At 32.2% G+C, this 21,937-nt stretch overlaps 1 protein-coding gene across 1 annotated transcript in view; it reads left to right on the top strand.

Annotated features, from left to right (window-relative positions):
• TMEM117 (transmembrane protein 117) overlaps window positions 1-21,221 on the top strand; it is a 146,629-nt gene extending 125,408 nt beyond the window's left edge. Inside the window, exons 7-8 of the mRNA XM_051963710.1 lie at window positions 6,120-6,249; window positions 19,044-21,221. Of these exons, the coding sequence (XP_051819670.1) occupies window positions 6,120-6,249; window positions 19,044-19,699 (786 nt within the window). The 3' untranslated portion in view covers window positions 19,700-21,221. The remainder of the gene's footprint in view (window positions 1-6,119; window positions 6,250-19,043) is intronic.
• Window positions 21,222-21,937: the final 716 nt, after the last annotated feature.

The following is a 21,937-nucleotide window of genomic DNA, read 5'->3' as shown; positions in this document are numbered from 1 at the left end:
AAAGAAAGGAGAAAAATTAATTGACTTTAGAAATCAATGTATCAAAATTATATGCACTTATTGAGTTATTTGTTCCAATTTTAGAATATTTATAGTCAATTCTGCATTTTAAAAATACCTAGGGTATTGTACTTAGTACAGTATGTATATGTGTATGACAAGTGTGTATATATATGACAATGTGTATATTGTGAAGAATATTGCTAAAAACATAAAGTAAGATGATAATATTTGTAAAGTGCTTCAAGTCCTATCACACTCTAATTTTATACACAAGGTACTGAAAACTGGGAAGAATCATGAGTTGAACCTTTCCTCTGACAATCTTTCCATTATATTATTTTTACATTTATATAAAAGTTTACAGTTTAAAAATGACTCAATCATAAATTCTTTTTTAAAATGCTTAGAGAGGATCATACTGGGAGAAAGGGAAAGGGAGAAGTGAAATGGTGTAAATTATCTGCCATAAAAAAGAGGCAAGAAAAAAACTTTTACAGTGGAGGGAAAGAAGGGGAGGAGAAGGTGAATGAGCAAACCTTCCTCTCATCAGAATTGATGCAAAGAGGAAATAACATTCATACTCAGTATGGTTATGGAAATCTATCTATGGGAGATGGGGAGGAGGGGTGGGTAATTAAAAAAAGGGTATATTGGGGAAGAGAGTGGTCAGTAACAAAACACTTTTGAGGAGAGACATAGTGAAAAGAAAGAAAGAATAAATGGGGAGAAATACAGTTAGCAATAGTAATTGTAAAAAGAATTTCTAAGCAAGTTTCTCTGATAAGGCCTCATTTCTAAGATGGAATTCGTCAACTTTATTTAAAAAAAAAGAGCCATGCCTCAATTGATAAATGATCAAAAGATATAATCCTTGGCCAAAGGATTATAAATTTATGCATATCTTTCAACCTAACAACTCTACTACCAGGCATGAATATCAGAGAATCAAAAAAAAAAAAAAAAAAAAAGGAAAATGACCTGTAAGTACAAAAAATATTCATAGCAGCTCTCTTTTCAGGGAAAAAAATTGGAAATAGAGGGAATCCTCATCAGTTGGAGAATGGCTCAATAAGCTCTGGCATGTGTCTTTTGTGGAATATTGTTCTATGGGAGATAATGAGCAGGATGCTCTCAGAAAAAAACAAAAACAACAACCTATAGTAGTCCTCCATGAACTCAAACAAATGAAATATACTATAAACAAAGTTATAGCAATGTTCTAGAATGACCAGCTGTGGATGACTTTGCTGTTCTTAGTAGTACAATCATTTACAACTACAACTTATGATGAAAAATCCTATCCATACTAGAGTAGGAACTGATTGGGTCTGGATACAAATTGAAGCATTCTTTCTTTCTCTATCTCTCTTTTTAAAATAACTTAATTTTTCTTGAAGGTTTTTATTTTCATTAGGGTGGGAAGAGCTATGACTTTTATGGAAACTTAAGAACTTGACTTTTATGGAAATATCTTCACATGTGTTTTCTTAATTGTAGATAGAAATAAGGAAGAGAATCTAGAATTCAAAAATTTTAAAAACAAATATAAAAATTGTTTTGAACATAACTAGGAAAAATATTTTTAAAAAGACTCAATCCCACTTCCTAACAAATGTTTAACAAAGTCAGAATCCATAAATATTAATATATCAAGGTGATGAGCTAAAGTTAACTCTATGAAAGGTAATACTGATAAATATAAATTCCTAACCTTAGCTTAAATATACCAGATGCAGTATAGAGAAATATTTAGAAAGCAAGATATGAAAAAATCTAAATATTTTAAGTATGTCAGCAGTGTAACATGCAAGCCCCAATCACTATTTAATCTTAAACTACCTTATTAAAACTATATTATCCAGAAAGAGAGAGATGAGAGATGTTGAAAAGCTGGAAAGGCAAACTGGAAAACAACTAGGATAATGAGACAATTCTCCAGCTTGCTTTAAGAGGAGAGATTGGGAGGACTCTGGACCTTAATCCTGGAGAAGAGGAAAGTTAGGGAGAATGTGATAATTATCTTAAAATATTTTAAGTCCTCTCACATGAAAGAAAGGTTAATTTTCCTTTGCTAGGTTCTAGAAGGCTGAACTAGCAATAAATATAAGAAGTTTTAAGAATGCAGATTTCAGGACAATTTGAGATATCTAAAAACATAATTGTTTGCCTTGAGAGATAGTTTATTTCCAGTCATTGAAGACCTGTAAATCAATTCTTTAAGAATAGTGGTTACCTGACCATTTTTTTTGGATTTTGTAGGCCAGAAGGATCCTTTGATTGCAAATTGAGCTAAACAAAATCTATAAATTAGATTCCTATAGCCCTTAAAAATTTACGATATTTTCCTCATCACAGTCCTCTGAAGTAAGTTGTGGAAAATATTATTATTCCATTTAATAAATGATAACAGATTCAAACAAGTTTAATGAATTGCCCTTAGTAACTCAAGCTGACTTGAATTGAACCAAGATACTTTTTATTGTAAAAGTAATGTTTTTTTTCCCTTCTAAACCATGACTAAATGATCTCTGTGATTCTTTTCAACACTATAATTCTATTATTTGGTTACGTTTTATCATTTTAATGTTTCTGTGAAGCTCATGGAGATAATTACCTAAAATATAGAAGTGACTGAAAATCAAGCTGGTTTCAACTTGGGAATGAGCTAATGAAAATTAAAGCTTATGAGAATGAGCCTTTTATTATCCAAAGAGTCAGATATGTCCTGCATTGTAAGTATTTTGAGTGAACTTTTATTAGAATGGAGGAAGTCATTTTTTTTGGAGGGGGGGGACAGAGAGAATAGGCTGCTCACCCCTTTAAGTGATTCAGATGTGTTATATCTAAATGCTTATTTTATATTGACATTGTAGTGTATAATATTCCATATATTCTTATTATCCAGAGATGTCTTACCATTGGTTATGTATAACATGTCAGGGACCAAGACTGAAACTGCAACCTTTAAAACTTGAAAGTAAGTTTGTATAAATATGTATGATTTTGAATAATTATGTATTTCTAACTGATGTGAGAGAAAATACTGAGACAATAGGATTGTGGTAAGGAAAGCATCATGTAAACTTTAAATGGGATGAGGATGTGATTTATAGATTTTTAAATTTTGTTTAGCTCAATTTGAAACCAAAGTAGTAACCAAATATTAAAAATAAATGAAAAATTATTTCCTACTCTAAATTATTTTATAGATATAAGACTAGAACTTAAGGGATAGTCTGAAATATCTTGTTTTAATTCAAAATTATTTCTAACTTGGCATTAACTCAGATTTTACAATTGTAGTATAATGTTCTTAACAGGAAAATGAATTATTATGTCTCTCTAATTGAATACCAAAATAAAATGGGGAGCACTTTCATGTGACAAAAACTTTTATAAAATAATCTGAGCAACCAAAAGACAAAGAACCTATTTTTTTCAAAGCCTATTGTTTCTTTTATTATTTAGGACAGGGCTATAGCTAGAAGTGGAAGATTATGTATCTTGTTTGAAGGCTTGATGATTTTTTTTTTCCCAAAAGAGACAAAGGTAAATATATAACTATTTCCTTCTCAATTTCTTGTAAAATGTGGGGGAAATATCTTTTCTTCTTATCCATTAGATTTTTTTAGTTTTGGGAATCTTCCATCTACCATAATCAATTTAAAAGGACTATGGGATCTGAATATTAAAAATCATTCATACAAAAAATTATAAAAAGAACCAGATCAGGTTCATCTCAACACCTTTCATATCAACTCTCAAGGGATTCACTTTTAAACAAAGAAGGGGGAAAGTTGATCATAAAAGATGAAATAGATAATTTGAATGAAATTGAAAAGCTTTTTATTTGAAATAGCTAATTGTAGAGGGGGAAAGCCCTTATATCAAATATTTCTGATAAGGATCTGATATATAGATATATAGCAGAAATACCTAAGACCAAAAATCATGTATGTCCTTTCCTCCATTCTTCAAAAGGTCAGTCAATCTATCAACAAATATTTATTAAGTCATTACCATTGCCAGGCACCATACTTAGGTTCTGGGGTAGTAACCACAACAAATGAAGCAATTACTAATTGTCAGGGATTCACATAACAAAAGATAAAATAATTCTCAAATTACAGACTATTAGCAACCATAAGAAAAAATACTCCATATCACTAATGATAAGAGAAAATGCAAATCAAAATAACCCCAAATTTTCACTTTCACATCCAACAAATTGGCAATGATGACAAAAAAATGAGAATTGTCAAAATTTTAAGAGTTATGAAAAGAAAGGCACATTAGATACATTATTAATATAATTGTGAGCTGGTTCAACCATTTTGAGGAACCAGTTCCAAAGTAAAAGTGACTAAGAAAACAACTAAAATATCAAATTGTGATCCAAAAATCTCCCTGTTCTGTTTAATGGTATTCATAATGATATTCAATGATAGAAAGGCCCTATGCATATCGACATATTTATAGCAGTACTTTTTGGTTTTAATGGACATTTTTAAAAAATTTAATATCTTTTTATTGATAGAACGCATGCCAGGGTAATTTTTTTACAGCATTATTCCTTGCATTCATTTCTGTTCCGATTTTTCCCCTCCCTCCCTCCACCCCTTCCCCCAGATGGCAAGCAGTCCTTTACATGTTGAATAGGTTACAGTATATCCTGGATACAATATATGTGGCAGAACTGAACAGTTTTCTTGTTGCACAGGGAGAATTGAATTCAGAAGGTATAAATTACCCGGGAAGAAAAACAAAAATGCCAGCAGTTTATATTCATTTCCCAGTGTTCTTTCTCTGGGTGTAGCTGCTTCTGTCCATCTTTGATCAATTAAGGCTCTCTTTATCGAAGAGATCCACTTCCATCAGAATACATCCTCAAACAGTATCATTGTTGAGGTATATAATGATCTCCTGGTCCTGCTCATTTCACTCAGCATCAGTTCATGTAAGTCTCGCCAGTCCTCTCTGTATTCATCCTGCTGGTCATTCCTTACAGAACAATAATATTCCATAACATAATGGACATTTTTTCAACTTCTACTTTACTGCTCTCATTTCTGCTACTATGATCAAATAAAATAATTTTAATCTCTCTTCAATGGAAAATAACAACCAGCACTGTATTGAAGTGCTCAGAGGATAAGACCGAAGGCTAAGGAACTCTATGCTTGCTAACAATCTTTTCTGAGATGTGAGGGAGTGCCCTGAAAATACAATGTTCTGAGAGCCTCAGTCCCAGGAAGGAACCCAGATGAGCATGGAGAGGACTAAACAGGACTAATCAACTCATCCATCAATACAGCAAAGAGTAGAACTTAACCCTCTTACAAAAGCCAATTCAGGAACTGAAACTGGACATAGATGAGTAAATTTTTAAAAAATACAAGCAAGTATAAAAAATGACTGATTGTAGTAAATTCATAACAAGTACAAGGACAAGTTCTTGATTCATTTACCAATAGGCAAAACCACAGTAAATCCTTAGCAACCAAGACCTTCAAGTATGCTCAATAAAAGACAGTAGGAGAGGAAGGAAGGAGAAGAGTGAGAGATGTTATTTTCAAGAGAAAAAAAGAAAGGAGTAAAAGGATACAGACAATGGGCACAAAACCTTCAGAAGAAAGGGAAAGAGGAGAGAACTTGTATTAGGGGACCATTGTGTTTCAGGAACCATCTAGTTCAATAACTTCCTTTTATATTCAGAGTAGCTATGACTTGCCCCCAAGATATTTTTATAAATGGGACTTGAACTCCAATCTTTCTAATACAATCTTTATCAGGTTTTTTTTTTTCCTATAGTTTAAAAACAAGGTGATTTAATTTTTCTGGAGATTATTCCCCAGTATATAAGGAATAAACATCAGTAATCCAAAATTTATTCCTATACTGTCAATAATATCACAATTTTGGAGGAGAAAAATCACAATACCAATTGATTTGTAAATAGCTATTCAGATACCTTACAACTTAAATTAACAGTTCAGAAATTTATCTCTTTTTATATTATTTAAAAGTAGTTGCTTTAAATAAGGTAATTTTTCTGTGTTTGTGATGTAGAAGCAAAATGAATTGCATGTATTTTTCTTGTCAATTCTATCTAACAGGACTGGGAATTCCCACATTTCATGGGAGATGTTGATGTAAATCTTCCTGGATTACACACACCTCATATGCAGTTTCAGATTCCTTTGTTCCAGATGATCTTTAAAGAGGAATACCGAATACATATAACAGGTGAGAAACCTCAATGAACACATTTAGTTACTTATCAAAACATATTGTTCTATTTATTTAGGGGAGAAGAATAGATTCACAATGTATAGTTCAGTATACATTCTCTTCATTTCCCTTTTTTGTTTATTGATGAAATTAAAAGCAAATACTAAAGTTAAGCAAGTCCACTACTCTAAGAAATTAGCTACACTTTATCACCTTTGATTGCTGCTTAAAACAAAAATTTCATCTTTGTTTAAAAAGATTTCTTTTGTGGATTTAATTTTTAGATTCATTCTTCATTCTATTTTGGTAAAATGACCCAAATCATTTTAGTCCTACCTGAAATTAAGTTTTCTACCAGTTTTTAATACAAAGTAGGGAGCTGAATAATTGCAAAAAAGGAACAAGCAACATTTATTCCTGATCACATCCAGGTAATGTGTACACATCAGTATTTATGTATGTGTATATATATATATATATAATATATATTTTAAGCATCAGTATTTATGTCTGTCTGTCTATCTATCTATAGCTATATATAAATATATGTATTTTAAGGATAATGGTTCAGTTTCCTACTCCATGATAGAGAAATTAAGAACCTAAGAAGCCCAAGAAGAACAAATCTAACTTCTTGAAGAGTCCGCTTTTTTTTTTTTAAACTTTGTGTAAGGCAATATTTCTAAAATGGAGGAAAAGCTTATAGATAGGAATGCTGCTACAAGTTTTTATTTTTATTAAAAATTTAATAAAGCTTATCTATCATACATGTATGTATGTATATATTACATCACATATAATTACATATACTTATGTTACATATATTTATGCATGATTCATATGGATTAATATAGTAATATAATACATATTAATGTTTTTATAAAATATATATGGAATAATATATGTTTATTGTACACAAACATATACATATTAGGACCAATCAATCATTTTTATGGAGACCACAGTTTTTGAGTACTCATTTAATTGCTTTAATGGACCTCTGAAACAGCTATAATGAATATGACATGAGCACCTCCTATTGGGTGACTTTTTCCTGGGCTGTCTGTTCTTGCCAAAGTAGGGAAACTTTATTTTTAAAGCTATTCTAGTTTGTCATCTCTTTAATACTTGCCTTGAGTATTATAATTGTTGTTAGAAATATTCTTTTCAAGTACAAAATGCTGGACAGATAAAGAAAATTGAATTCATTGTTAAAATAAATAAGGTGGTAAGAATGCTTTGTCATGACTTTTGAAAGTTAGTATTATAGAACTTTATATATATTCCATCTATGGCATATGTTATGTATAAAAACCAGTAGATATCTGACTTTAGTTTGAGATAAAAATCACTTGTTTAGCATTATATTTTCAAAAGTTTATAAGGAATCTACAACATCTCAATTATTTCCTGCCATAGTACCTACATACTTTGTTACGAGAATCTTTGGAGTTATTTTTTTCAAGGTCAGCCTGTTTCCCTGAGATAGGCAAGGCAGGCTAATCATTCAATAGTTGGATACAAAGCAGAACAAAATGTAGAGATTTCTGGTCCTGGGGTTATAGATGATAGGGATATAGGGATGGCAGAGAAAAATATGAGCTTTTACATGATGTCTTTAACTTTGTACAATCTAAAACCATTTTGGAATAAAACAATAAATATTGTATCCAATACTTAAATGCCAAAGATTCCTGGTAGGATAAGTGTGGGTCTGGAAGTTTGGGAGAGTAGTTACCTTTCCTCCCTTCTTCCATTTTCCTTTTTCTTCCCTATTTTTCTCTTCATAGTGTTAATCAGCTGAAGAGTCACAAAGGCCAACTCAGCTTTTGTTTTCACAAAAGTCAGGTATAATTTTGCAGGACTGGCGACTTTTACTTTGTCTTTCACTTTGTTAGGCAATAAGCGCAAAGGAAGGAAAATTACCTGAAATGTTCCACCCACTGTGCTGTAAGATTGAAATGTTATAAGCTTAGTGTACTTAAACAGTCTCATCAGGAAGCTGAGTCCTAATTTCTGCATATTCTGAATTGTTAATACTTCTTCAGAGCTCTGTTTTGTTAAGAGTTGATGAAAGCTAATAACTCTTACATTCTTCTCATTAAGTAAAGTAAAACATCACAACATGTGGTTATTAAGTGTGAAACACTTTTAACCTTTCTTCATTTAACATGTCCTCAATTTAGATTTGAGATTTTTTTCCATCTTAACACAGCACACTGTTTAAGATAGGCAGGATGACAGAGACAAAGGGCTATGCAAAGACAAAGTGACTAGAAAATGCAAGACATAGAAAACTGCTGATACATACAAATATAATCACATATATATATGCATATATATCTGCACATATTTATGCATATATACATGTGCATTTAAACAGATATATATGTATGTATACATATATAAATATACATACACATACATATATATGTGGAGACAAGGGTATGTATGTGTATGTGAGAGAGAGAGAGAGAGAGAGTCAGAAGACAAAGAGAAAGTGAAATAGAGAGAGAGACACACACACAGAAAGAGAAAGAGAGAGAGACGAATGAAAGAAAGACAGACAGAATCAGGAACAGAAAGAGACAGAAACAGTGAGGAACATACAGAGAGATAAAGAGACAAAGTGAGATATAGGCAGAGAGAGAGAGAGACAGAGACACTGAGGGAGAAAGAATAACAAGACTTAAATGACAATACTAGAAAAATCTTATCTATCTCTGTTGTTTTACATGGGAGGAAATTGAGTCCTAGAAAGAAAGTGTCTTGTCCCAGGATACATAATTAAGTGGCAGAGCTAGGATTTCAAATCCCAGATTTTCCAATAGTGATTGATATATTACCTTCTGATAGATTTGACCAATAGAGTTAACTAGAAACAGGATTCAGGGTCAAAAGATTAGCTTAATGAAAATAATTGCTATGGGGGCATAAGAATTACAAAAATAGAGGTATTCTATCAGCACAGAGAGATCCTGGTCATAGAGAAATAGAACATTGATAGAGAACAAGAGTTTAAACAATGTGGTTCAGTAGAAAGAAAATTAGGTTTGGAGTTAGAAGATTGGATTAAATTCCAGTTCTTCCACTTACTTTGACCTGAGATAAGTCATTTCTTCAAGTTTCAATAAAATGCATAATTTTTTTTAAATGAAAGAAATTAGATTTGAAGATTATTAAGGTCCTTTCCATTGCTGGGCCATACAGCACAGTAATATGAGTAAATAATTTTGTAAATTATAAAAATGTCTACTATTTTAATTATAGCTTTGTTCCTTTATTGTTAATTACACTATGTGTTCAATTAGGAGGGCCATAGTATTCATGGGAGTGCATAAAGGGAGAGATGGTTAGTTACACTTTTCAAATTCTACTGCCTCAATATAAATTTAGTAGGGGCCAGAAGGGAGACAGTTCTGATTGTTTTCAAAACTGATTTGGCTATTTGGGCAGAGGCACCTTCCTTTGAAACCAGAATCCTGAAAACTTTGGCATCATTGTCATTGTTCAGTAGAACATTATCAAATGGGATTTAATTCTAATAACACAAAAACAGAACTCTGGAAGAAGGGTGTGTGTGTGTGTATATATATATATGAGAGAGAGACCGACCTAGAAAGAAGGAAAATGCAAAAGTTGCAATATATCTATAGAATGCTTTAGAAAAAATTTAGTTTAGTGCAAATATGTAAACCTTAACTGAAGTAACTTCTACAACTTGATATGCTCCACAGGTCTTTGGGTTGGCTGTAACCCAATAAATGAAGATACTACAAATTCCCACAAGAAGGGCAAAATTAGAATTTAAATGGATATCTTTTCTATATCCTCATGAGTTTCCTAAGCCACCTATGATGTTTTTTTAAAGCAATTTTAAAAAAAGGAAGTGAGTGAGAAAATTGACAGATGACTTATGCTCTGAAGTAAGTGATTTCAAAAATAGAGGTAAGCAGAAAGAAGTAAAGAAAAAAAAAAAACCCTAACCCTTTCAGGGTTACCAACACACTACAACTATAAAGAGATAGTCAAGGAAAGAAGAAAAGGGCTGAGAAGCTTCCAGTACTCTGTTCTTCCACCTTAGTAAGCAAAATCTTCAAGGGTTCTCAATAGAAGATAAAAAAGAGAAAAGGGAAAGATACTGCTTTCATGGAAGAGAGAAAGGATTGAAAGGATGAAAATACTTGGCACAAGACCTTCAGGGGAGAAAAAAGAGAGAAAGTGATTTGCTCAGAATTCCTCTGTTTAGGAGTGGGACTTAACTCCAAATCTTTACAAGAAATTAGTGGAGTATTCCCACTTGATTCAGAAATTGTCCCCACATCAGTAATTAATCATTTCTGCTTGTTAAAATATAATAAAATCCAGGGGTAGCTAGGTGGCATAGTGGATAGAGCACCAGTCCTGAATTCAAGAGGACCTAAGTTAAAATCTGGTCTCAGACACTTAACACTTCCACCCTGGGCAAGCAACTTAACCTCAATTGTCTCAGCAAAAAAAACAAAAAAACAAAAAAAACAAAAAAAAAACCACAGACACACACACAATAAAATCCTTTTATATAATACATTATATATTTTGCAGATGATATGAAGATATATTTGGAAAAATTCCAAAAACTTAACTTAAAAAATTAGTTGAAACAATAATTTTTGTAAAGTAGGAGGATATAAAGTAGATCTATATAAATTGTTAGCATTCTTATATATCAAAAGCAAAAGCCTGCAAGAAGAGATACTAAAAGATAACCTATTGAAATAACTCTAGATAGTATAAAATACCTAGGTATAACTGGAAGTACAAATCCAGGAACTATATAAATAAAATTATAAAAAAATTTTTTTTCTGCAAATAAAGTAAAATTCAAATAATCGGAGAAACATTAATTATTCTTGGGTATTCAGGATCAGTGAAATAAAAATAACAACTTTACCTAAATTAATTTATTTATTCAATGCCATCCTAATTAAATTACCAAAAAAAAATGATTTACTGAATTAGAAAAAAATAACAACAAAATTTATTTGGAAGACCGAAAATCACGAATATCAAAGAAACTGAATTCTATTTTCTATTTTCATTAACAAAACTAATTTTTTCCCCTGAGGCAATTGGGGTTAAGTGACTTGTCCAGGGTCACACAGCTAGGAAGTGTTAAGTGGCTGAGACCACATTTGAACTCAGATCCTCCTGATGTCAGGGATGGTGCTCTATCCACTGTGCCACCCAGCTGTCCCAAAGAAGCTAATTTTTAAAAGTGAGAAGAAATGAGATTTAGCAATACTAGATCTTAAGTTGTTATCATAGAGCAGTAAGTATCAACATTATCTATTTGCCTAAGCTCAAGGACCATCAATTCTGTGATTTAGTTCATCCAGAGAATAAGCACAAAAGATTGTTGTTATCCCAACCTTGCTTGATGGGATAGCTCTGGAAAATAAATTATCTCCTAATAGTAAAAAGAGAAGAATGAAAGAAGAATAGTCATAGCATGGGGATCCTGACAGTAGTATAAAGCTATAAAGGATCCTAAGAGAATAGTTGTGTGATTTTTCTCTAACTTGGTTTTTTTTTAAATTTACAAGTAAAGGTAGCAAATGGTACAAGTGATCCAAGGGTGAGGCTTGGCAGATAGGGTTTATTTGAAACTATCCCTTTCATTATTTCTTATAGCAAATTAATATTTTATTGCTTTGACGTACCAGAATTTGTTTAGCTACTAACATGGCATAAGATATAATTTGAGGAAGCTAATACACACACACATATACACATCTGATACATATTGGACAAGACATGAGTAATAAAATCAGATAGACCTGAGTTCAACTCTGCCTCATATACTTATTAGCTGAGTGACCTGGGGTAACAAGTTCCACCTCAATTTCTGCATTTTCCCATTTGTTTATCTTTCTGTTAGATTTGTCAAAAATTAAGAGTTGGATATTAAAATCTCTTACTACTATTGTATTATCTTATAAATATGTATCTTCCTATATTTAAGTTAATTTTTCCTTTTTGAATTTTGGTTAAAGGACTTTGGAAGACATAGTTTAATAATGATAATAGCTTCTTATCTGTTGTACCCTTCAGAGTAATATGATTTCCTTGTTTAATCTCTTTTTTATATTTTAAATGTTTCTTTTTGCTTTATCTTATAGTATGACTGCAATTCCTACTTTTTTTTAGATTTATGTAGAACATAGCAAATTTTATTCCAGCCCCCTAATTTTTATTCTGAGTGTATTTTTGATTTTTTTTAAGTGTGATCCTTGTTAGCAATATATTTCTATATTTTTTTTCTTTGTGAGGCAGTTGGGATTAAGTGACTTGCCCAAGGTCACATAACTAGGAAGTGTTAAGTGTCTGAGACTGGATTTGAACTCAGGTCCTCCAGACTCCAGGGCTGTTGCTCTATCCACTGTACCATCTAGTTGCCCCAGTATATATTTTCTTATCCAATATCTCATTCCTTCTTTTTGGATTCTTTAATCCATCCACATTGAAGTTATAAAGATGAAATATTTTCCTTCATTTATCTCTAATATTAGTTTTTTTCCCCTGAAGTTTCTTTCCTTTTCCTCTATAAACATATTACTTTGTTTCTCCAGTTATTTTAACATAACCTATTTTAAACCAACCTGAATATCACTGATTCGCTTTTAGTCATTTTCAATACCCTTATTCTTGTTTTTCGTCCTATTCCTTAATTTTTAGAGTTTTTCTTCAATTATCATGATGCTGTTCTTTCCTTCTTTTATCTAATTTTCTATTTATTCACCTATTCTCTTCTTACTATTAATTAATCAGATAAAATATGTCTTTTTCTTCCTTCAAATTTTGTTAGTTTTAAGTTTTATTTTATCACTTTCTTTTTATTTGCTTTTTGCTTTAGCATTTAGGCAATTGGGGTTAAGTGGTTTGTCCAGAGTTACACAGCTAGTGTTCAAGGCCAGATTTGAACTCAAATCCTTTTGACTTCAGTGCTGATATTCTATCTATTGCTCCATCTACCTGCCCCCATGCCATTTTCTTTAAAAAATAGTTTTTTCTTCATTCTATTTATTATTCCTCTTCATTTTCTATGTATTACAGATTTTTTCTTTATATTTATTCTTCCTTTTGTCTGCACTGCATTTTCTTTTTTTTTTTTAATAAAACAAAAATTTTTAATAGGCATATGTTAAAAATTAAGATAATACAAAATTGTTAATAGGCACACATTAAAATTAATATATAACATATAACACAAAGATTGTTAATAGGCTCATATTAAAATTAACACGTAATATATAACATAAAAGTGTTAATAGGCACATATTAAAATAAACATATATAACACAAAGGTTGCTAATAGGCATATTAATAAGGGCATTTTGGGTGGCACAGTGGCTAGAAGGCTGGTCCTGGCATCAGGAAAACTTCTCTCTGGTTGTTGCTCAGTTGTGACAGCCTTGTCCAACCCTTGTTGTCCCCATTTAGCCTTTTCTTGGCAGAGATCTTCCCTAATGGATCCAATGGATCCACTTTGTCAGAGGTAAAATGACTTGTCCAGGGCTAGGCAGGTTGTGAGGCTAGATTTGAATTCAGTTCTTCTTGACTCCAGGTCCTGTGCTCTATCTCTCTTTTTTTTTTTTTTTTGTGAGTGGGTTGGGGAGGAGAAATTTATTTGGTCACCCCAAATACAGGATTTGGAGGCACAGGAGTCAAGGGCATGTTACAGTGTGCCTGACCATGGGAAGCACAATGGCAAGTGAAAAGAATATCGACTCTGAAGATAGAGGACTTGAATGAAACACTTGAGTCTTGCAGTGTATCCTTCAATTTCTCATCTTTGTTGAAGTAGTTGTAGGAGGAGTTGGGTTGAACTGTATTCTCTTACTATGTTGTCTAGTTTCTCCTTTTTCTACTTCTCTTGATTCCTGTTGTTGGAGATCAAATTTTTTGTTTAAGTCTGGTTTTTTCCTTAGAAACAGATGGAATTCCTCTGTTTCACTAAATGTCCATCTTCTTCCGTGGAAAAGAATACTCAGCTTAGCTGGGTAGTTTATTCTTGGCTGCATTCCAAGTTCTTTTGCCTTTCGGAATATCTGATTCCAGGCCCTTCGATCCTTTAATGTTGAGGCAGCCAGATCTTGCATGACCCTTATTGTGGCACCTCGGTATTTGAACTGTTTTTTCCTGGCTGCTTGTAAAATTTTTTCTTTAGTCAGAAAGTTCTGAAGTTTGGCCACAATATTCCTCAGAGTCTTTATTTTAGGGTCTTTTTCAGAAGGTGTTCGATGAATTCTTTCAATGCCTATTTTCCCTTCCGGTTCTATTACTTCTGGGCAGTTCTCTTTGATGATTTCCTGTAAAATAGTATCTAGGCTCTTTTTTTCATCATAATTTTCTGGTAGTCCGATGATCCTCAGGTTATCTCTCCTAGATCTATTTTCCAGGTCTGTTGTTTTTCCAAGTAAATATTTGGCATTTTTTTCCAATCTTTCATTTTTTTGGTTTTGCTGGACTGATTCTTGATGTCTTAATGAATCAGTCATTTCTATTTGTTCAGTTCTGATTTTTAGTGAGTTATTTTCTTCATTAGCTTTTTTTACTTCTTTTTGTATATGTCCAATTGAGTTGTTTTGCTCTATAGATTTTTTTTTCCATTTCACTAATTTTTTTTTTTTTTAGTGAGTTATTTTCTTTTTCCAATTCGCAAATTCTGTTTCCCTGCACTTCTTGGGAGTTTTTTATCTTTTCCAATTCACATTTTAGGAAGTTGTTGCTCTCTTGCATAGCTTCTCTTTCCTTTCCCCATTTCTCTTCTAGTTCTCTTTTAAGGTTTTTAATAGTCTCTTCTAGGAGAGCCTTTTGTACTGGAGACCAATAATCGTCTGGAGACTGTCTGCTATTAGTCTCTTCAGGTTTGAAAAGCTGTTCTTTTTCTGTGTAGAAACTATCAATCGTTCTTTTGATTTTTTTACTCATTTTGTTAAAGCCTGTAAGGTCTGCCTTCAGAGCCAGGAGGTTACCAGCTTCCTCTGCAGAGCAGTGAAAGGTATATGGACGGGGTAGCTATCCTGCCAGCCGGCTACAATATACTCCAAATCTTCCCTTTCTTCCTTGAGTCTCCCACAATTTCCCCATCCATCTCTCTCCCAGCTAATGACATTGCCTCTTTAAATTTTTTTTACTTTTTTACAGTCAGCAAAACTCATTCTTTCTTTCTCATCCCAAGCACCCAGTTGAGAATGAAATTAAAATAAACCCCTGTTATAATAAATATGAATAATGAGGCAAAAAATTTCCATATTAGTAATGTCAAAAAAAAATTATGGCTCCTTTTTCATTCTGAGTTCTTCTTCGATCAGGAAATGGGTAATATGTTTCATAATTAGTGCTATGGACTGGTAGTTGCTAACACACTAATCAGAGTTCTTAATTTTTTCAAATTTCTGTGATACAATACCCTTCATTATTTTTATAACACAATAAAATTCCATCATATTTAGATATTACTTCTTGGTGAAAAATCCCCCAATTTATGGACATTCCTTCAGATTCCCATTCTTTGGCTACCTCAAAAAGAATGATAAATATTTTTATACATTCTTAGAGTTTGTTTTGCTTTTATTTAATGTACCTATTCTTTATATCTTCCTTCTTTCTCTCATTTCCCTCCTACTATTCCCTTCTTGAATTTTTGGTTTTGTATTCTCCCCTCCTTTGACTGGTTCAGATGAGAGTGAGGTTCAAGTGTCAACTATTCCTCTCAACCCCCTCCCTCTGTTTTTATAAACTTCTACTTATACTCTCTCATTTTGTGAGCTAATTTCCCCAACCTTCTTTTTCTTTTTCCCTTCTCCAATTATTACTCTTCTTCTTTCTTTCCATTCTTCTCTTAAAATCATTAAGACATAGCAGAACTACTTTAATGAGACTCCATCAATGATTACAATAATTATAAGGTTCAGAGGGGACATATGCATCATATCCCCATGTAAGCATTTTATCCATTTTTACTCCTTCATCATTGTTCAAACATGCTTACCTTTTTATGTTTTTCTTGACTTCTGTGTTTGAACTATAGAGTTTCTATGCAGTTTTGGTTTTTTTTTTCATTAAGAATGTTTGGCTCTTTATTTCATTAAATATCTATTTTTTTCCTTTTTGGTTGTTTAGCACTTTTTCAGTTTCATCTAATTCTTTATAACCCCATTTGAATTTTTCTTAGCAAAGATACTGGAGGTGGGTTTTTTTTTCCTTCTGGAGGCAGTATATAAATTATTTCAACTGATATTTCATTTTACATATTCACAAGTTTCAAGCAATTCTCTTCTATTATTTCCTATGTTATGATTAAGGTTATTTGCCCTATTTTTTTTTCCTAGTAAACAGTGTAGATCATGTTGCACTCCTTGTTGTACATCTTAGGAGAACATTCATTGTTGGCCTTCTTCTTCCTTGAGGGAAACTCTTAGGGGTTTCCCCCAGAGTATTCAAGGATATTCATCTCATGCCTAATGTGACATAAACATGGAAGTTGGGATAGTAATATTCCATATCCCAAGAACCTCACTCATATGAACTGGATTACACACAATTACACAGCTAACACACACACATATATATATATATATGCTGGTATATATAAAAAGGCTAATATAGAATTAACTTGGGAAAAAAGGATAGAAAGGATGAAAAACATGATTTAGGAGAAGAAGGTAGAGGAGGGAAGGGAGGAAAAAATGATAAAGCAAAACATAATTATGGAGGACTGATTACAAAAGGTTACTTGGGTCTTAGATCAAACCACTGAAATTTTATATTATTAGTATTGTTTCCATTTCTTTTTTTTCCACCTTACCCCAGAATGGTATCTATGTGTAAGAATAGAGAGTTTGTTTTCTATACTACAATAGAACATGCTCAAAGGAAAAATATCATTAATAAACATAACTTTGAATGTGTTAATCTCATGAACTCATAAACTCATGACCTACATAGTATATGCTAGAAAAAGAAAGATACAATCTATTATGCTTCAGACAATTTTTTTTAAAAGGTAGTAGTAGCAATCATTTTCTGATAAAGCTATAATAAAAATAGATTTGGTTAAAAGAGATAAGTGAGAAAATAACATTATGCTTAAATGTGTCATATATAATAATACAAAACTACAATAAAATATTAATTATATATACACAGGTTACAGATATATGCATACACCTATGTACATAAATATACACATATATGTATATATCATTGAATAGCTTGGCTTCCAAATATTTAAAAACAAAAGTTAATTGGGGAACAAAAGAAAAGTAGTGAAATAATAATTTTGGGAGATCTCTTTTAGGCCTAGACAATATTTACACAAATATAAAAAAAGAGAAAAGGAAAGGAATAGAATTTTAGAAAATTTCCAGTTTTTAATGGGAATCATAAGTGTGTGTATATTTCTGCATGGAACCTTTACAAAAAAAGATACTGTGTAACTGCATTTAAAAAATTGTAAACAATTGTAGAAAAGCCAAAATATTAAGCAATTTTTTACTGCCTGTAATAGAAGAAAAATGACAATTAATAAAGAGAATTTTAGGAAATTTTGGATTGAAATTTAAATGGAAACTATAGTTTTAAAATGATTCTAAAAAATCATAATATCTGAAAGAATGAGTCAAAGAATAAATCATAAAAAAAGATAACTTTATCAGAGAAAATGATAACACTTAGGAAATAGAAAAATCTTTGAGATGCAGACAAAGTAGCCCTAAATGGAATATGTACACATTTCCCCTAACACTTTTATCAGCAAAAGAAAGATATCTACTGATCTGTGCCTATGCCAACTGATGTTACAGATTATAATCCTCATCAGATTTGTAGTCCTGCTTTCTTAAATTTGAGTTTGTAGAGGGTCCAAACTACCTAAAACTGTTATTAGCTTTTAAAGTACAGTATGAAAAGCCTTCTTCCTTTTAAATTATTGCTTGAAATGAGTCAATCAGACTTTGTATTGCTGATTATTAGGGACTGAGGATTAGGGAAGGGTAGAAAACAAATGTTTATGTAGTGCTGACTATATGCCAGGCAGTATGTAAGCACTTCATGGATATTATCTCATTTCCTCCTAAAAATCCTTCAAGGTTTTATTATCCCTATTTTATGTTTGACGAAACAAATATTACCTCATTTTTTCTTCATAACAACCCCACATGGTAGGTGCTTTTATTATTGTGTTTCACAGTTAGGGAACCTGAGACAGAGAGAAATTAAATGTCTTATAATGCAACTAGTAAATGTCTGAGGCCAAATTTGAACCAAAGGCACAAAACTCTTTCCATTGTGTCATCAGTTGCCTAGCAGACTTTGGCTTAGGGTCTGCTGGAATGAATGATCATTCTTGTTAATTATTAGATTTAGCCTTTTCATCAGGGAGTCTGAATTATTTACTTATTATAATAATAACTATTATTTATATTATTATTACTTAGATTACCTTTAAAATAGTCCCACTATCCTCTGGAATTATTTGTTTAAGAGAAATGTTCAGATTTTCCATTACTAAGTATGGAGTGACTACTCCTCAGTCTGCTAATTTATACATCTCATGGACTTCAGGATTTATCAGCAAAATGAAATGTGATATAATGGGAAATACTTTTCATATCATTGGATACATTTTGAATGACCAATTGTCATGTTGTAGAAATGAATTCCTTTCTGGAACAATATGAATTAAATGACCTCTGAATTTCCTTTGATTCTAAATATATATTTTGTGATTTTTTTTTATTAATTTAGATTTTTTTTTTAAACAGGTAAATGGTTTAACTATGGCATCATCTTCCTTGTCCTGATTTTGGACCTTAATATGTGGAAGAACCAAATATTTTATAAGCCACATGAATATGGTCAATACATTGGCCCTGGACAAAAGATTTATACTGTGGAGGATGCAGAAAGCTTAAAGGATTTGAACAGAACCAAGTTGTCTTGGGAATGGAGATCTAATAACACAAACCCTCGGACTAATAGAACATATGCAGAGGGAGATATGTTCTTACATAGCAGATACATAGGAGCGAGTCTCGATGTCAAATGTATGGCTTTTGTTCCAAGCTTGATAGCTTTTGTGTGGTTTGGTTTTTTCATCTGGTTCTTTGGAAGATTTTTGAAAAATGAACAAGGCATGGAGAACCAAGATAAAAGTTACACACGGATGAAAAGGAAATCACCTTCAGAGCACAGCAAAGATATGGGAATGACTCGAGAAAACACCCAAGCCTCAGTTGAGTATCCCTTGAATAATTCCCCTGTAGTCTACATCAAGTCAGATTTCAACGAAATTGTCTACAATTCCTCCCATTTGACTTCAGAAAACTTGAACTTGCATTTGAATGACCCATGTCACATTCCAGAACCAAACCCAGAACCTGTGATAACCGAATGTACACCCACAAACTCAATCCAATGATGACGCCATTTCCCAGAGGGCAAAGAAATTCACACAAGAATATACCTTTAAGGATCACTCTGTCCTTTTGTACATAACCTTTATGTAGCTTTAGATGGAGAAATATAACCTAGGCCACAAAGGTGCTCAACATGCTCTTTCTAGAACTCATTATTTTCTATTTGTATTATGATAATGTGCCTCCTATGTATCCAAAAGTTCTCTAGAGATTGCTTCTCACAATTGCACAAACTAATTATTGCCATGTTGACTTTACAGAGTAGTAAACTACTAGGTCATTATTTAAAAGTATAAAGTTCTACCATAGTGGTGCCTTGAGACATCAAACTGTTTTTAACCGTCAGTAAGTCAACAAGCATACATTAAGTGCCTACTATGTTCCAGGCACTGTGCTGAGCACTGGAGAGGCAAAGAAAAGTGAAAAAACAGTATCTGCTTTCAAGGAGCTCATAGTCTAATGTGAGAGAAAATGTGCAAACAACTATGTACAAACAGAGATAATTAACACAAGGAAGGTACTAAGGATTTAAAGGGATCAGGAAAGCTCCTTATAGAAGGTGGGATATTAACTGGAGAAAACCAGAAGTATCAGAAGATGGAAGTGATAGAAGACAATTCCAGGCAGGGGAAACAAACAGTTAAAATGCCTGGATCTAGGTGAAATGGAATTTATCTCAGAATATGTGGAATAGGAAAAATAGGGGGGACCCAGGTTGGCTTTGAATGATGGAAGATATTATACTTGATCCTGGAAGTGAAAGAGAATGAAAAGTCAAAAATCACATTTAGATCTTCATCTTTGATAACTAGGAGGATAATGCTCTCTTACTCAGTAATAGGAAATTTGAAAAGGAGAGGGGCAGAGGAAGAATGTATTAAAGTTAGTTTTTGATATGTTGCATTTAAAATGTATGTGGGAAATCCAATTGGGGATATCCAATGAAGTATAAAAGAGTTCTATTTTTTTTTCTTTAATAAAATTCTTTTGACCAACATTGGAGATCTGATCAAGAAACTGAGGGCTGTTATTCTATATGGATATCTTTTGTAACTTACCCAATTCTACACAGAAGATAGAAAATGGATTGCAGAGAACTATGTTGATTTTAATGTTTAATGGCAGACTGCCAAACAAAATACAGATATAAAAGCCAATTAACCCAACATAGGTCATTTCTTATGAGAATGTGGCTTTCTCAATTAATTATAATTAGATATAATATCTAATTTTGTTTTTTGATAATGAAAGGTAAATTGCTACTGTATAACTCTACAGTGCCAAGGAATAAAAGATTCGATTGTATAGCCCACAACATTTGTAAAACCTACTGTAAACATTGAAATTGGAAAACAGATGACAACTCTGAGATAATGAACTCCTTCAAAAATCATGCAATAAAAGACTTTGCAGTAGAGAAACAGATGCTGGAAAAACAAAGATTTTAGTGACTTTTCCTGTCTTTTTTATTTTTCTTTTGAAAACAAAACTTTGCACATGAATAAATAAATTCCCATAAATGACTGTGGGAGCTTTTGTGTATGTTCATTCCAGGAGCCTGATAAAACCTCAGTTTCACAAGAGTATAATAAATAATCCACTGAAGGCAAAACTTTAGAAACTAAGAAGTTCTAACTTGCCTCTAATTTAATTCCACAAATTATTGCTCCAGAAGCTTCAAAAAAATCACTCATCAGGCTAAAACAATTTCTTGTCAGATAATATCAGTTGCTGGCTTTTGTCCTCATGACTTTTAATCTCCATTTTTAATTAATCTGCTTTTAAGTTTGTAATACTCTGAATTTAACATGCATAATAGAACTATGTACTTATTATATATTGCTTTGAGAGTCACCTTTAAACCTGCTATTTGCCAAGCAGTTGGAACCAGCCTTCCTTCTGCAGATTTTTTTAACCTTTATATTATAAGCATTAATTTGAACTTACTTTCTTGAAGTTACTTTCTTTGGTTTTATGATAATACCAAACAAGAATAGAGTTTGCCCAACATAGAATTTTCAAATCCCAATATCAGAGATAAGTGAATAAATACTTATCAATAAACTGGCTGGCAGGCCTTTAAGTTGCAGATACTCCTCTGCCCCCACAAATCTTTGTGGGCCAGATTACTTTTCTTGGGGATGATTTTCTCTCTTGCCTCAGTAGCAGCTTCCCCTTTGAAAGAGTTTTTTTTTCCTTTTCAAATCAAATTGTTGTTATTGTTCATCTTTTGTTCTCAA

The sequence above is a fragment of the Antechinus flavipes genome, chromosome 5, assembly GCF_016432865.1.
Source record: "Antechinus flavipes isolate AdamAnt ecotype Samford, QLD, Australia chromosome 5, AdamAnt_v2, whole genome shotgun sequence".
NCBI classification, from domain to species: Eukaryota; Metazoa; Chordata; class Mammalia; order Dasyuromorphia; family Dasyuridae; genus Antechinus; species Antechinus flavipes.
Note: the sequence above shows the minus strand (reverse complement) of the source record. Positions and strands in the feature narration are given on the sequence as shown.